We start from the raw sequence: 15,267 nt of genomic DNA on the forward strand, positions 1-15,267 counted from the left end.
TTGTTAACTACACTTCTTGCATTGATTAGTTTGCATTTGAGATTAGTATTGGATTGGATTGAGGAAGTAAGGGTCGTGCTTACTTAGTCTTGGTTGGTGGTGGTGTGTGGGATGTTGTTTTGTGGGATGGTGGGATGGATGTTGTGGGATGGATTGTGGGTCTTGTTTTTGATGTCGTTGACATGGTAATCTATGTATAAGTTTGTTTCACCTAGATCTAGTTGTCTTTTGAGTTCCACATAGAGTTCAAGGGAGTGGATGTGTTGTACTAGAGATAGATCCTGTCTAGATCTAAGTTTTTGTGATTCCTATTGTTTTTTTATAGCATAGATGCATTTCCGTTTGCTGGACTTGTTTTTACAAAACACTCTGCAGAATCAGGGGACAATCGAGCTGTCGTTATTCTTGTGCTTGGGGCCATTTTTGGAAACATGGATGATTTCGTCGGGGGTAACCGTTTGTGTATGATGGCTGCTGATGATGTTGCATACTTTAGTGATGTTAGCCTCATTGTTTTCTTCTAGTCTAAATAGGATTGCATTATGATGTTTTTTGCTCATGAATCTGCTATTACAAATATCGACAAACCCAGGCGCCTGGTCGCCAGTGGCGCCTAGAAAATGTTGTCTGGCGCCTAGAAAATGTTGCCTGCTGTACTGTATGTATACAGTATATTTTTCCCGCCTTGTGTTTACGCCCAGAAATGGTACATCTTGGCTTCCGTAGCTCCGCCCATCAACCTCGGAGCGAGCTGCTTTCCCAGCGTCCCCTGCGCTTGCGTGCGTCTCTCCCTCCCCCCCTTGCCTCCATTCCGCCTCCTACTCGAACCCCTTCACTCCCCCCCACCGCACACAGACGCTCCGATCTTGGCCGCTCACCCGCCTTCGGAGAGAAGCGGAAGCCCCTCCCCTCCCGGCGTGAGGTTTTGTTCATTCCTCCTCCGGCCGCGTGCGCGGTGACTTCCGACCAGTAACCCCTCCTCCCCCCTCCCCCCCTCACCCCGTCCCCGGCCCGGTCTCCCTTTCCTTCTTCTCTGTTTCGGTTTCTGACTAACGGTCTCCCCTCGGATCCCGACGGGAGTACAGCAGAGCCGGCTCGGCGGAGCCAGGCCTGCGCCGGGGGGGAGGGGGTGAAAGCGATGTCAGGTGGAGACTCGGCAAAAAACCAAGTTTGCTTAAAAAAAATTCTGGCTCCTAAATTTTTTGGCTGGCTCCTAGATTCTGAACAACTTTGTCGACCCCTGTGCTATTAGATCGTCCAGGGAAGTATTTAGTATAAAGACTTTCTTTTCCATGTAACAGGCGAATTAAAAAGATTTTGGTCAGTCAGCAGACTGAGCTAGTATTTTGTTTTGTTGTGTTCACCTCAGTGATTTGTACTTTGCTTTAGTGAACATATATTTGAATTATTGATATTCCATTTTTTACTCATGTAGCTTTCCAAAAGATCTACCTCAACATTAGTCTCTCCGTCTGTCTCTCCCTCCCTCCCTCTCTAGTTAAAATATATTTAGTAAGCCAATTAAGTTATGTCTTCGAATTTCTCCTTATTCAGTTTCTATAGATATAAAAATCTTGATAAGACATTTTATTTGTATTTCTTACCAAGTTGCAAAGAAACTTTTAATCACACTGAGCTTTCAAAATCATTATTTTTAGATCATGCTAGTAAAAGCCTTGGTCAATTGAAATATGCCTTCCATGAAAAAGATCCAGCCATAGGTGAAAGTACAGCTACATTGGATCAGTTAATTCCAAATTCGGGCCAAGTAGTGACTGAAGATAACGCTTTGAGGGAGCTACAATACAGCCATGCAGGTTTGAAATTTTCCATTTGATTTTTTTTCAAACTAGAATTATTATCTTAGGTAAAATATGTTTTACTATTGTGTTATAGTTAATCAGCTTAAAGCGTTATTACATCAACAAGAAGAAAATGGGAGTGAAATATCACCTTCAAAAAAGAGAGGAATGTCACCCACAGTAAGCATTATCTTCTTTTTATCTCTTGTTACATGACCAAATAATTACATCTCTGTTTACAGAACAGTATCCAAATAGTATTTATGTTGTCTCATTTGATGAGTTATGGAATTACTTAACAAAGGCTAGCCTATATATAAGCTTTTGTATTTATTTTAAGTAGCCTATTGTTAGTTCAGCATTATACATCTAATGCAGTGATGAAATCAACTTTTTTTTACTACTGGTTCTGTGGGCATGGCTTGGTGGGTGTAGTGTGGCTTGGTGGGCGTGGAAGGGAAGTATATTGAAAAATTTCCATTCCCTCCCCATTCCAGAGGAAAGATATTGCAAAATCCCCATTCCTTCCCCACTCCTGTGGGAAAATATTGCAAAATATCCATTCCCACCCAACTCTGGGGCCAGCCAGAGGTGGTATTTACCAGTTCTTCGAACTACCGTACTCAAAATTTCCACTACCAGTTCTTCAGAACCTGCTGGATTTCACGCCTGATCTAATGAATTACGAGTGACATGACAAGGCAAAGCATAAGGATGAGACTGAAGAGAAAGGTCTGAATTTATTTGGTTGTGGAGTATATACAAGCATGTTATGGTCCTTTTAGTTAATTTTAATAGTGGAGATATGGTTCTGAATTTCCTGCAAGTGTCTTTATATATACCACGTATTGATTTTGAGCTGTATTAGTGCAGCGATTAAAATGCAGTAAGGCAGGCTAACACTGCCCAGAGCCTGGAGTTCAATGCTGCTGTGGTTCAAGACTGACTTATCCTTCCATCCTTCTGAGGTTGGTAAAATGAGGACCCAGATAGTTGGGGGCAATATGCTGACATTTGTTAATCTCCCAGAGAGTACTGTAAAGCACTATGGAATGGTATATATGTCTAGGTGCTATTCCTATTGCTATTTTGCACATACAGTCATACCTCGTCTTACGAACCTAATTGGTTCCAGGGGGAGGTTCGTAAGACGAAAGGTTCGTAAGACGAAACATTGTTTCCCATAGGAAACAATGTAAAGTCAATTAATCCGTGCAACCAAAAAAAAAACCCCGCAAAAAAACGCTGCCGCCCGGCTGCCACCTTTTAAAACAGCCTGGGGGCTTCTCAGCGACCTCCCGAACGCCAAACGCCAAACCCGAACTTCCGGGTTCGGCATTCAGGAGGCCGCCGAGAAGCCCCCAGGCTGTTTTAAAAGGTGACAGCCGGGCGGCAGGGCTTCCCAGCAGACGCCGAATGCCGAACGCGGAAGTTCGGGTTTGGCGTTCGGCTTCGGGAGGCTGCTGGGAAGCCGCCCGGCTGTTTTAAAAGGTGACAGCCGGGCTGGGGGGCTTCCCAGCAGCCTCCCGAACCCCGAACTTTTGCCGAACTTCCGGGTTTGGGGTTCGGGAGGCTGCTGGGAAGCCCCCCAGCCCGGCTGTCACCTTTTAAAACAGCCGGGGGGGCTTCCCAGCAGCCTCCGAACGCCGAACGCGGAAGTTCGGGTTTGGCGTTCGGCTTTGGGAGGCTGCTGGGAAGCCGCCTGGTTGTTTTAAAAGGTCACAGCCGGGCTGGGGGGCTTCCCAGCAGCCTCCCGAACCCCGAACCCGGAAGTTCGGCAAAAGTTCGGGGTTCGGGAGGCTGCTGGGAAGCCCCCCAGCCCGGCCTTCACCTTTTAAAACAGCCGGGCGGCTTCCCAGCAGCCTCCTGAAGCTGAACGCCAAACCCGAACTTCCGCGTTCGGCGTTCGGAGGCTGCTTGGAAGCCCCGCCGCCCGGCTGTCACCTTTTAAAACAGCCGGGGGGCTTCCCAGCAGCCTCCCGAACGCCGAACCCGGAAGTTCGGGCTTGGCGTTCGTAACACGAAAAAAGTTCGTAAGAAGAGGCAAATTTTTTCTGAACCCCGGGTTCATATCTCGAGTTGTTCGTAAGACGAGGGGTTCGTATCTTGGGGTACCACTGTACAGTATGTAGAAAAGTTTTGAAATTTTTACTTGAAGGAAAAGGTAATTATTGAACCCATTGATCACATCTGACAAGTCACATGTCAAATCATTTTTATTCCGAGAGATGGAATAGTGTGGTTTTCTTCTGGAAACCTGCAAATTGAGTTTATCAAACCATAAGTCTGCGGAGAGGGGCGGCATACAAATCTAAATAAATAAATAAATAAAATAAATAACTTATTATTTTATATACCAGGTGTTGTTTGTACAGTTGTAATATATTTGTATAGCTTATATGTCCAAAATGCAAAGTATATGCTTTTTTAAAAAAACCTGATAGGCCTTTTGATTAAAATGAAGATCATAAACGTGGCCTTTCAATAATGGTATCTTATTGGACCATTGGAGACCCCGTTGTGTAGTAGCTCTTTTTCTTCCTAAGTGGGTGGCTTTAGTCTGAGGTAGTAGAAGGTGAGGGATCATCTAATAGCCCCTGATATGTCAGTTGCTGTGCAGATCAGTCCTTTCTCCAAATATGCTTTTTTAACATATGAAATTGGTGGGGATAAGTTAGTTTAAAGTGTGGTATTATCTGTACTCCAATCATAACTAACTTTAAATCATCAGCTGTAGAGAATATAGTATGCTCTCACTGCCCTATTCTGGTGCCTGAAGGCTGTAAGATAGAACAGAGTAGGCTGAAGTTGAATCTACTGTATTTTTTCGGAGTATAAGACACACTGGAGTATAAGACTCACCTTAGTTTTAGGGGAGAAAAATAGGGAAAAGAATCTGCTTACCAGGTATTCAGGTGACCAGTACATAGTCTGGTCAGCTTCAGCACATTATTTTATCCCCTGGTTAGGGCTTTAAAAAAACCTTTATTTGGAGAGAGTAACAATGAAAGAGCTTGCAAGCCAGTAAGAGCTGGGAACACCATTAGCACCTGGTTAGGGCTGGAAAGAAACATCTGAAACAAGTTAGACCAGTGAAAAAAACCTGCCAAGACTTAGACTTGGAAAATGTTCTTTGTAGAGAGTAACAATGAAAGAGCTTGCAAGCCAGTAAGAGCTGGGAACACCATTAGCACCTGGTTAGGGCTGGAAAGAAACATTTGAAACAAGTTAGACCAGTGAAAAAAACCTGCCAAGACTTAGACTTGGAAAATGTTCTTTGTAGAGAGTAACAATGAAAGAGCTTGCAAGCCGGTAAGAGCTGGAAACACCATTAGCACCCGGTTAGGGCTGGAAAGAAACATTTGAAACAAGTTAGACCAGTGAAAAAAACCTGCCAAGACTTAGACTTGGAAAATGTTCTTTGTAGAGAGTAACAATGAAAGAGCTTGCAAGCCGGTAAGAGCTGGGAACATTGTTAGCACCTGGTTAGGTTGGAAAGAAACATTGGGAGGAAGTGTTGTACCTCATGATTTTCTTTTATGTACACTGAAAGCATATGTATCGAAGATCAATTCCTTGTGTGTCCAATCACACTTGACCAATAAAAAATTCTATTCTATTCTATTCTATTCTAAATAATAAAAAATAAAATAAAATAAATAAACAAGCAAGCATCTTAGGGAGGCCATCTGAAAACATGAAGACCATCATAAATATGCCCTGATTCTTTTCTGATGGCAGTCTAGTATTCCAGTTGAGAAAAATTATAAGGAAATTAGAAATAGGGATGGATGTATTCAGAGATCGAGACCAAGATGGTCTTTCAGTAGTTAGTCCCAAGATGTTTAGCAGAAAGCCCAGTTTGTTATCAACTCAAATAGTTTAGTCTATCAACAAAGAGTAGTCCAAGAGTTCTTTGATAAATACTTATTCTAGCTTACATACATATCAATGCTTTTGCATTGTCTGTACATGTATATGTACCCGTTTGGATTAAACTGTCTGCAAAGAGGGGCGGCATACAAATCCAATAAATAATAATAATAATAATAATAATAATAATAATAATAATAATAATAATAATAATAATAATAAACATGATATACAGTATATCAGTTAATACACTAAAATAAATAAACTTTTCTCTATCGTGCTTAATTGTAAAAGTAGTACAATGCATATGCAGGTACAGGAAGTACACAAACGTTTATGTTAGAACAGTGAATGCTTAATTTTTTTAAAAAAAATGAAGCAGCAATGTTTACATTCTATCTGCTTTAGAGACTTTCTTTGAGTGAAAAATATGAATCTTACGCTAACAGGCATTTGTAGCAGAAAGTCAGGATTTGCTTCCTCAAGCTTTCTTTCATCTTTTTCTTATATCCATCTACTCAGAAAGATCTCAGACTACTTTGAAATGGCCTCCTATCCTTCTGAGCAATCAGCATCCCATTTCTGAAGGGAACCCATTTGATAGATTTCTTAATATAAATTATTCTATCTTAAAATGCTATTCCAATATGAAACAGTTTGGAAAGAATTTTATCTGAAACATATAATTCTGTTGTTGTTTTTATTTCCTCTAGAGAACATCCAAAGATCACAGTTTGCCTGCCCTTTCTGAACTTGTTCCCATCATTAATGATCAGTCGCAATATATTAATCATTTAGAAGCTGAAGTCAAGTTTTGCAAGGTATCGTACATAATACTTATGATCTGTTCTTTGAAGGCAGCTTTATTCGTCTACTATTAACATTTGAAGTCTTAATCCCACAATTTTGTATATTATATAAAAAACACTGATAGTTTTTAATAACAGAAAAGAAAGCATTTGATTTTATTTTTATTGGTGAAAAGTTTATTTTGGCCAACAGCTTTAGACATACCTGAAGTAGGAAGTAACTGTTTCCACCGTAATACCATATTAAAAACATGAGAATTTGAACAAAAAATAGCAAAAAATTATAGTTAGTCCTCAATTTATAGTCAAAATTGAGCCCAAAATTTTGGTTGTTGAGATAGTTGCTAAATGAAATTTGCCCCATTTTATGACCTTTCTTGCCACAGTTATTAAGTGACTAATGGCAGTTGTTAAGTTACTAACATAATTGTTAAGGAAAACTGGCTTCTCCTTTAACTGTGTGTCAGAAGGTCGCAAAAAGATATCACATAACCTAGGACCAGAGATGTCACCGTCACGCCCTCCATCTCAGGAACTGACTTAAGTCTTTGCCTTGCCATTCTTGTTAGACACAACATCACATGATCGCCTTTTTTTGACCTACTGGTTTCCCAGTTGACTTTGTTTGCCAGAAGCCAGTGGTAAAGATTGCAAATGACAATTATGTGACTGCAGGACACTGTAACTGTCATAATTGCAAGGTGGTTGCCAATTGTTCAGACTGTAATCTCATGGCCTTGGGGACACCGCAATAGCTGTATCTTTGAGGACTGGTTAAGTATCTCCCTTGTGGGGTGCCTCAGGGGTCGTTCCTCTCCCTCCTGCTATTTAATATCTACATGAAACCGCTGGGTGAGATCATCCAAGGGCATGGGGTGAGGTATCATCAATACGCAGATGATACCCAGCTATACATCTCCACCCCATGTCCAGTCAGCGAAGCAGTGGAAGTGATGTGCTGGTGCCTGGAGGCTGTTGGGGCCTGGATGGTGTCAACAAACTCAAACTCAACCCAGACAAGACGGAATGGCTGTGGGTCTTGCCTGCCAAGGACAATTCTATCTGTCCATCCATTACCCTGGGGGGGGGAATGTTAACCCCCTCAGAGAGGGTTCGCAACTTGAGCGTCCTCCTCGATCCACAGCTGACATTGAAACATCATCTTTCGGCTGTGGCGAGGAGGGCGTTTGCCCAGGTTCGCCTGGTGCACCAATTGCGGCCCTATTTGGACAGGGAGTCACTGCTCACAGTCACTCATGCCCTCATCACCTCGAGGGTCGATTACTGCAACGCTCTCTACATGGGGCTACCTTTGAAACTTCAGTTTGTGCAGAATGCAGCCGCGAGAGCCATTGTGGGGCTTCCAAGATTCGCCCATGTTTCTTCAACACTCCGTGGCTTGCATTGGCTGCTGATCAGTTTCCAGTCACAATTCAAAGTGTTGGTCATGACCTTTAAAAGCCGTACATGGCATTGGACCAGATTACCTCCGGAACCGCCTGCTACCGCACGAATCCCAGCAACCAATAAGGTCCCACAGAGTTGGCCTTCTCTGGATCCCATTGACAAACAATGTTGTTTGGCGGGCCCCAGGGGAAGAGCCTTCTCTGTGGCGGCCCCGGCCCTCTGGAACCAACTCCCCCTAGGGATTAGAATTGCCCCCACCCTCCCTGTCTTTCGTAAACTACTCAAGACTCATTTATACCGCCAGGCATGGGGGAGTTGAGATATTCCTTCCCCCTAGGCCATTACAAGTTATGCATGGTATGTTTGTGTGTATGGTTGGTTTTTATAAATAAGGGTTTTTAGCTGTTTTATTATTGGATTGTCACATGCTGCTTTTATCATTATTGTTAGCCGCCCCGAGTCTATGGAGAGGGGCGGCATACAAATCCAATAAATTATTATTATTATTAAATTAATTATCTCCTCATTGAGCACATCATAACTTCAAATAGTCATTGAACAAATGGTCATGAGGCCTTTTTGCAGTTCATCAGAATGGGATGTTTTTCATTTTTTATGTAATAAAACTTCCCCCTCTTTGTTTATGATATTTTCAAACTAAATACAGAAAAATCTATGTTGTTGGCTAAGCAAATGATAAAAACACAGGTCTTTGATTTTATGCAGGATTAAAGAATAAGGAAAAATTATTTTTTTAAACTGATGTTTCATAAATATTACTAGTATTTTGGTGAAAATGATCTTTTTATTAAAAGAAAGGGGGAGTATTCCAGTAGCATATTATTTCAAGCTTGCTAGAACTTGCAAGAAATCTTTTTCTGGTGTTTGATGTCACTAAATTTAGCTATGCTTCCTTTGATATAAGTTTTTATGCAAAATTGAATGTTAATTACACTGTTGTCATTATGTTTGTGAAGGGGATTGATTCCCTGTTTAAATAATTACATTAACAATAATTTCTTAACTTTCTAGGAAGAAATATCTGAATTGAAAGCACGTATACATGTTGTTGTAGTTGAAAACGAGAAGCTCCAAAATAATCTGAAAATGGAAACAGAGCAGATCTTGAGAGAGCAAACTGTCCTCAATGCCTCAGTGAGTGCTATAAAATTTAAAATACCACAAATATAAATAAAAATTTAGTCTTAAAATTTTATTTAATAAGAAATATGTAGAAAATTGAATAACACATCAAAATATGTCATATATATGTAGTTTATGTTACCATATATATAAACCGAGAGATACACCTGTACAGTGATCCCTCGATTAGCACGGTCTCGATTAGTGCGAAACGCTACAACATGGTTTTTCACAAAATATTAATTAAAAAATACTCCACGGTTTTTTTGCTATACCACGGTTTTTCCCACCCGATGACGTCATACGTCATCACCAAGAGTCACTTCTCTGTCTCTTTCTCTTTCTTTCCTGTCACTATGCTTCAATCATTTTCTCATTTCTCTTTTTTTCTCCCCTTTTTTCTATCATTTCTCTCTCTCTTTCTTCCTCTCTCACACTCTCTTCCTCCCTTCTCTCTCCCCCCCTCCACTTGCCCACGAGAAGAAAAAAAGCAACCTCTGCCGGGCAGCTCCCCTTGTGTCCCCGCTTTGTGCCTGCCTCTTTTGGGGATTTTTTTTTCTTTTCTTTTTTGCGCTGGCGGCGGGAGCTGTTGGGGAGGGCTCTGCCGGGAAGGCCTCTCAGCTGCAGAGCCGAATGGGGGCGGAGGCAACAGCGGAGCCCGGCGCTGGGGCCATGCGAGGCTGTTCATCCAGGGGGGCGTGGACTGGCAAGTCGCCCTCCTTTCTCTCTCTTTCTCTCTCTTATACCACACCGGTAACAGGGAGAGAAAGAGAGAGAGCGGAGGGCACCTTGCCGGTCCACGCCCCCCTAGATGAGCGGCTCCGCATGGCCCCAGCGCCGCCCAGGCAAAGGGGAAACCCCAAGATCGCTTGCCGCTTGCCGTATTGCAGTGAAGGAAGCGAAGCAAGGCTCCAAGCTGCAATACGGCAAGCGGCAAGCGATCTTGGGGTTTCCCCTTTGCCTGGGCGGCGGGAAGACCAAGGGAAGGTTCCTTCAGCCGCCCAACACCTGATCCGCTCCGCAGCGCGGCAGCAGCGAGGAGCCGAAGATGGGGTTTCCCCTTTGCCTTTACCCCATCTTCGGCTCCTCGCTGCTTCCGCGCTGCGGAGCAGATCAGCTGTTGGGCGGCTGAAGGAACCTTCCCTTGGTCTTCCCCGCCGCCCACACGCAAACTCCACCATCTGCGCATGTGCGGCCATGAAAAAAATGGCGCGCATGCGTAGATGGTGTTTTTTACTTCCGCACCACTATAACGCGGAAATCGATTAGCGCGGGAGGTCTTGGAACGTAACCCCCGCGCTAATCGAGAGATCACTGTATTGCATACAGCATTCAGGATAGAGTTAATTTAATATTTCATCTTTTTATAAAATCATAATAACTTATGAGCCCTACATGGCATTGGACCAGAATACCTTCGGGACCGCCTTCTGCCGCACGAATCCCAGCGACCGATTAGGTCCCACAGAGTTGGCCTTCTCTGGGTTCCATCGACAAAACAATGTCGTCTGGCGGGACCCAGGAGAAGAGCCTTCTCTGTGGTGGCCCCAACCCTCTGGAATCAACTCCCCCCAGAGATTAGGACTGCCCCCACCCTCCTTGCCTTTCGTAAATTCCTGAAAACCCACCACTGTCGTCAGGCATGGGGAAATTGATTCCCCTGGGCCGTTCCCGCTTTGTGTATGGTATGTATGAGATGCATCATTGTCTTTTATATTAAGGGTTTTAAAGTGTTTTTAAGTGTATTTAACGTGCATGTTCATTGTTGATATATGTTTCAGACCATTCTCTCAAAATCTGGTGGTATAAATGGTGATCATTCTCATATTTGTGGTGCTGCTAAAGCATCTTGTCATGTCATTGAGCAAGCCAAGGCACCTCCACTGGAATGGCAACAGGTCAGTATTTTTAAAATGTTGATTACTTTAGCTTTAACAATTTATTGTTTGATTAAAATACTCTACTTTTATGTTGAAAGTGTAAGCATTTAACCAACTAATTAATTTAGATTGGTTTAATGAAGCATACTGTATGTACAGAAAGTACAGTTCAAAATTGAGCTGCTAATGAGAATCTAATGAAACACTTTTATTTCACCTAAAATAATGTAGCACCTTACCATTTTTCCCCTGAATTTTGTTGTTTAGTTCTAAAATCTTATACAGCCTGGAATTTAACTATCTGCAAGCCCAGTTTCTTTTCAGTCATTTAAACTGACTGAGTCAGTCAGTCATTTCTCCTCCAGGATATTGCAATTTTCTAAGGTAGGTAAGTGATGACTAAACAAAAATGCTCTTCCAAGAATAGGTGGAAACACTCTTTATTTTAACATGCTTTTTAAAAACTATTCAGCAGAGCTTAAACATTTTATTTTGCCATGTTTTAAATTTATATTTTGCAATTTTGCTGCGTTTTATTGTATGTTGCATTTTTGTTCTGCATTTATTTTATATTTCTAATTTTAATAATAGTAATGTTCAAGCAGGTTGTAAGTCTAGATAATAAGTAAAAATATTGAATCCAAGTTACTTTATTTGACTATCAAATTTATATGGTTGCCCATCTCACAAAAGTGACTCTGGGATGTGTACAATAAAACCAACACTTCAAGTCACTTTACAAAAATCATTTAAAACAATTAATTAACAAAACAAAATCACAAGAGAGGATGCGTCAGAATATTGTACATGATGCAATCAGTGCTCTATATTCCTGCTGCGGAATCATAATTTTCAACATTGCAGAAAGAAACAAAATGTGGACAGTTTAAAATGACCATTTACCAAATAATGTTACCCTGAAGTATGCCTTTAATTATATATTTTGCCTTTGAATGTTAAAGTTTAATTGCCTGTCTTAAAAAGGTTAAGAAAAAGCTTGTGATTTAAATATTAGAAATTTACAAAAATTATAATCTAAATCCTTAAACAATTTGATTTGACATATAAAGCTTAACTCCATTGGATCTGTATTTTACAGTTCTGTGTGCTGTGTAACAGCCTTATTTCAGTTTCCAGCATTTCTAATCAATTTGCTATACTTAGATAGCAAATTTAATAGAAAATACCCAATGCTTAGTTAAAATGAATTAGTCAATGCTGAGAACGATTGAAACCTCTCGAAGACGCTGCCCAATATGCTTTGCATAGGACCTAATGATGATGAAGAAAATGAATTAGTATATGACTATATCATTTTATTCTTAGGCAGACAAAGTGGTTGCTGTGTAATTTAAATTGATTTCCATTTTCAGTTAATGCAGGTTTGGTATCCAGAATCACGATGGAGTCAGATAGCCTTTATAAATTTAATGATAGAAGACAGACAGATTTCTAAAATTTTGCTGATGCCCTGCAGTCCTGACTATGCCTTATTTATATGCCGAACAAATGATATTAATTTTATTTTAAAGGAGAAACTAACATCTCTTAATGAAGAGAAGACTGAAGTGTTTAAAGATCAGATACAATGTTTACGGTAAAAAAAAAAGTTTATGTATTTTTAGATTGAAGCTTTAAACCTCTATAGAATTGTCTCATTTTGCCTCATTATCTCTGTTCATAAGTCAGTGGAAGTAAATCATCGTTATTTTATTTTCTGCTTTTTAAAAGTTTTCAGACATGTGCCTTATAGTTTAATAATGAATCGGTTTCTGCATGCAATTGGATGTATCTTTTTGATTTCCTGGTAAGATTGTTGTTATTGCAAAGCATTAATGAATGAGTATCTAGAGGGGAAAAATCACTAACATTACAAATACTGCCATTTTATACAAATAAAACTTTCAGAATGGTATATATTCTCTGGAGAGGGGTGGCATGCAAGTATAATAATAATAATAATAATAATAATAATAATAATAATAATAATAATAATAATAATAATAATAATAATAATAATGAAAATCAAAAGCTTGAGATCAAATGCAAGTAACTTGAAGAACATTAAGGAGCAGAAACTGAACAATCAGAAGATCAAAGACTATTTGACAAAAAATAGTAAATAGTACTTTGGCTTAGTACAAGAAAGACCGAGGAAGCTCGGAAAATTGTAAAGCAGCAGATAACAGCAACAGCCAGAAAAATTGAGCGATATGAAGCTAGGATTACCCAGTAGAGGCAGAATCAAACGTTTCAATCCAACCAGAGGCTGTTATACCAGAACCTGCATCAGCAAACAGATAAGAAAATTGAAAAGCCAGAGATGAAAATAACAACAAAGTTCTGGAAAGGTCTCTCGGAGGTCGAAAAGGACTATAACAGGACTGCTGGGTGGATAAAGGAGTTTGAGAAGGAATTCTCAGGGAGCAATATGCAGCAGCTGGAAATAACACCTGAAATGATTGCAGAAAGAGTGAGGAAGGTAAGGAACTGGACATCCCCTGGCACTGATCAGGTGCATGGTTTTTGGCTGGAATATCTGACCAGCCTGCATGCAAAAATGGCCAAATTGTTCAACAAAATGCTGCAGACAGGAAATATCAGTGAATGGCTTACAACTGGCAGAACATATTTAATACAGAAAGACGCAGCGAAAGGAGCCATACTAGGAAACTACAGGCCAATAACATGTTTACCAACCATGCTCAAACTGCTGACAGGTATCATAGCTGACCAGAATTCAGGACTACCTAGAAGAAAATGACATCATGCCAGTGGAGCAAAAGGGCAATAAAAGACGAAGTAGAGGTACGAAAGACCAGCTTCTAATTGATAAAATGATTTTGGAGAACTGTAAGAACAGGAAAACAAACCTATACATGACCTGGATTGACTACAAGAAAGCCTTTGACTCATTGCCACACAGCTGGATCATAAAATGCTTGGAAGTCATTGGAGTCAATGAAAACATCAGGAAATTCATAGAAAAAGCGATGAAATATTGGAAGACTGAGATTTTTCTTGGGAATGAAAGCTATGGACTGATCAACATCAGAAGGGGCATCTTCCAAGGAGACTCTTTGTCCCCATTGCTATTCATCATCGCTATAATCCCGCTGTCACTCATCCTACAGAAAACAAACCTAGGCTACAAAACTGCTAGGAATTCACCAAAAATTTAACACCTGCTGTATATGGATGACCTGAAGTTGTACAGAAAATCAGAAACTGAGATACGGTCACTAACCAACACTGTACGAATCTTCAGCAATGACATCAGCATGGAGTTTGGCCTGGATAAATGTGCCACAGCGGGACTGAAAAGGGGAAAATCACTGAAAGTGAGGGCATTGAAATGCCAAATGGTCAAACCATCAAGTGCCACCAGCCAGAAGCCTAGAGATACTTGGGCATCATGCAACTGGATAATATCAAGCATGGCCATGTGAAAACTGTGATCAGCAAAGAGTACATCCAGAGGACCAGAAAATTTTTGAAGAGCAAACTGAATGGTGGCAACACTATCAAGGCTATAAATACTTGGGCCATACCTGTCATTAGATACACAGCTGGCATAGTGAACTGGACTCAAGCAGAGCTGGAGAACTTGGACAGGAAAACCAGAAAATTAATCACAATCCATCATGCACTACACCCCCGCAGTGATGTTGACAGGCTGTATTTACCAAGGAAAATAGGCGGCAGAGGACTTTTGCAAGTGAAGTAGACAGTGGAAGAAGAGGAGCATGCATTAGCTGACTATGAAGGAGAGCAAAGAGTCAGCGTTGATGGAAGTCAACAATAGGAAGCTTCTCAAGGTAAAGCAAACTAAGGACCAGTACAGAAAACTGTAACTCAATGTCGTATGGACAGTTGGCGGAACAAAGCATTGCATGGCCAGTTCTTGGAGAAGATTGAAGGCAAAGTGGATAAAGAAAAGACCTGGTCATGGCTTACAAGTGGAATACTCAAAAAGGAGACAGAAGGACTGATACTGGCAGCACAAGAACAGGCCATTAGAACAAATGCTGTCAAAGCCAGAATTGAAAAATCAACAGACGATCCAAAGTGCAGACTCTGTAAAGAAACAGATGAAACAATCGATCACATACTCAGCTGCTGCAAAAAGATCGCACAGACTGACTACAAGCATAGACATGATGCTGTGGCACAGATGATCCACTGGAACTTGTGTCGTAACTACCATTTCCCAGTGGCAAATAACTGGTGGGATCATAAGCCCAAAAAAGTGGTCGAAAATGAGCAAGCAAAACTACTGTGGGACTTCCGACTTCAGACTGACCGAATTCTGAAGCATAACACACCAGACATCCTGATTGTAGAGAAAAAGAA

The 15,267-nt window shown here is 41.0% G+C and overlaps 1 protein-coding gene across 5 annotated transcripts in view; it reads left to right on the forward strand.

The window, feature by feature from the left end:
- SDCCAG8 (SHH signaling and ciliogenesis regulator SDCCAG8) overlaps nt 1-15,267 on the forward strand; it is a 141,936-nt gene that overhangs the window by 13,628 nt on the left and 113,041 nt on the right. For all 5 annotated transcript variants that reach the window (XM_070734033.1, XM_070734036.1, XM_070734035.1 and 2 more), the window contains exons 2-7: nt 1,659-1,817; nt 1,897-1,982; nt 6,389-6,496; nt 8,924-9,046; nt 10,816-10,932; nt 12,447-12,511. In XM_070734033.1, coding sequence (XP_070590134.1) covers nt 1,659-1,817; nt 1,897-1,982; nt 6,389-6,496; nt 8,924-9,046; nt 10,816-10,932; nt 12,447-12,511 — 658 coding nt within the window. The remainder of the gene's footprint in view (nt 1-1,658; nt 1,818-1,896; nt 1,983-6,388; nt 6,497-8,923; nt 9,047-10,815; nt 10,933-12,446; nt 12,512-15,267) is intronic.

The sequence above is a fragment of the Erythrolamprus reginae genome, chromosome 1 (genome assembly GCF_031021105.1).
Source record: "Erythrolamprus reginae isolate rEryReg1 chromosome 1, rEryReg1.hap1, whole genome shotgun sequence".
Lineage (NCBI taxonomy): Eukaryota > Metazoa > Chordata > Lepidosauria > Squamata > Dipsadidae > Erythrolamprus > Erythrolamprus reginae.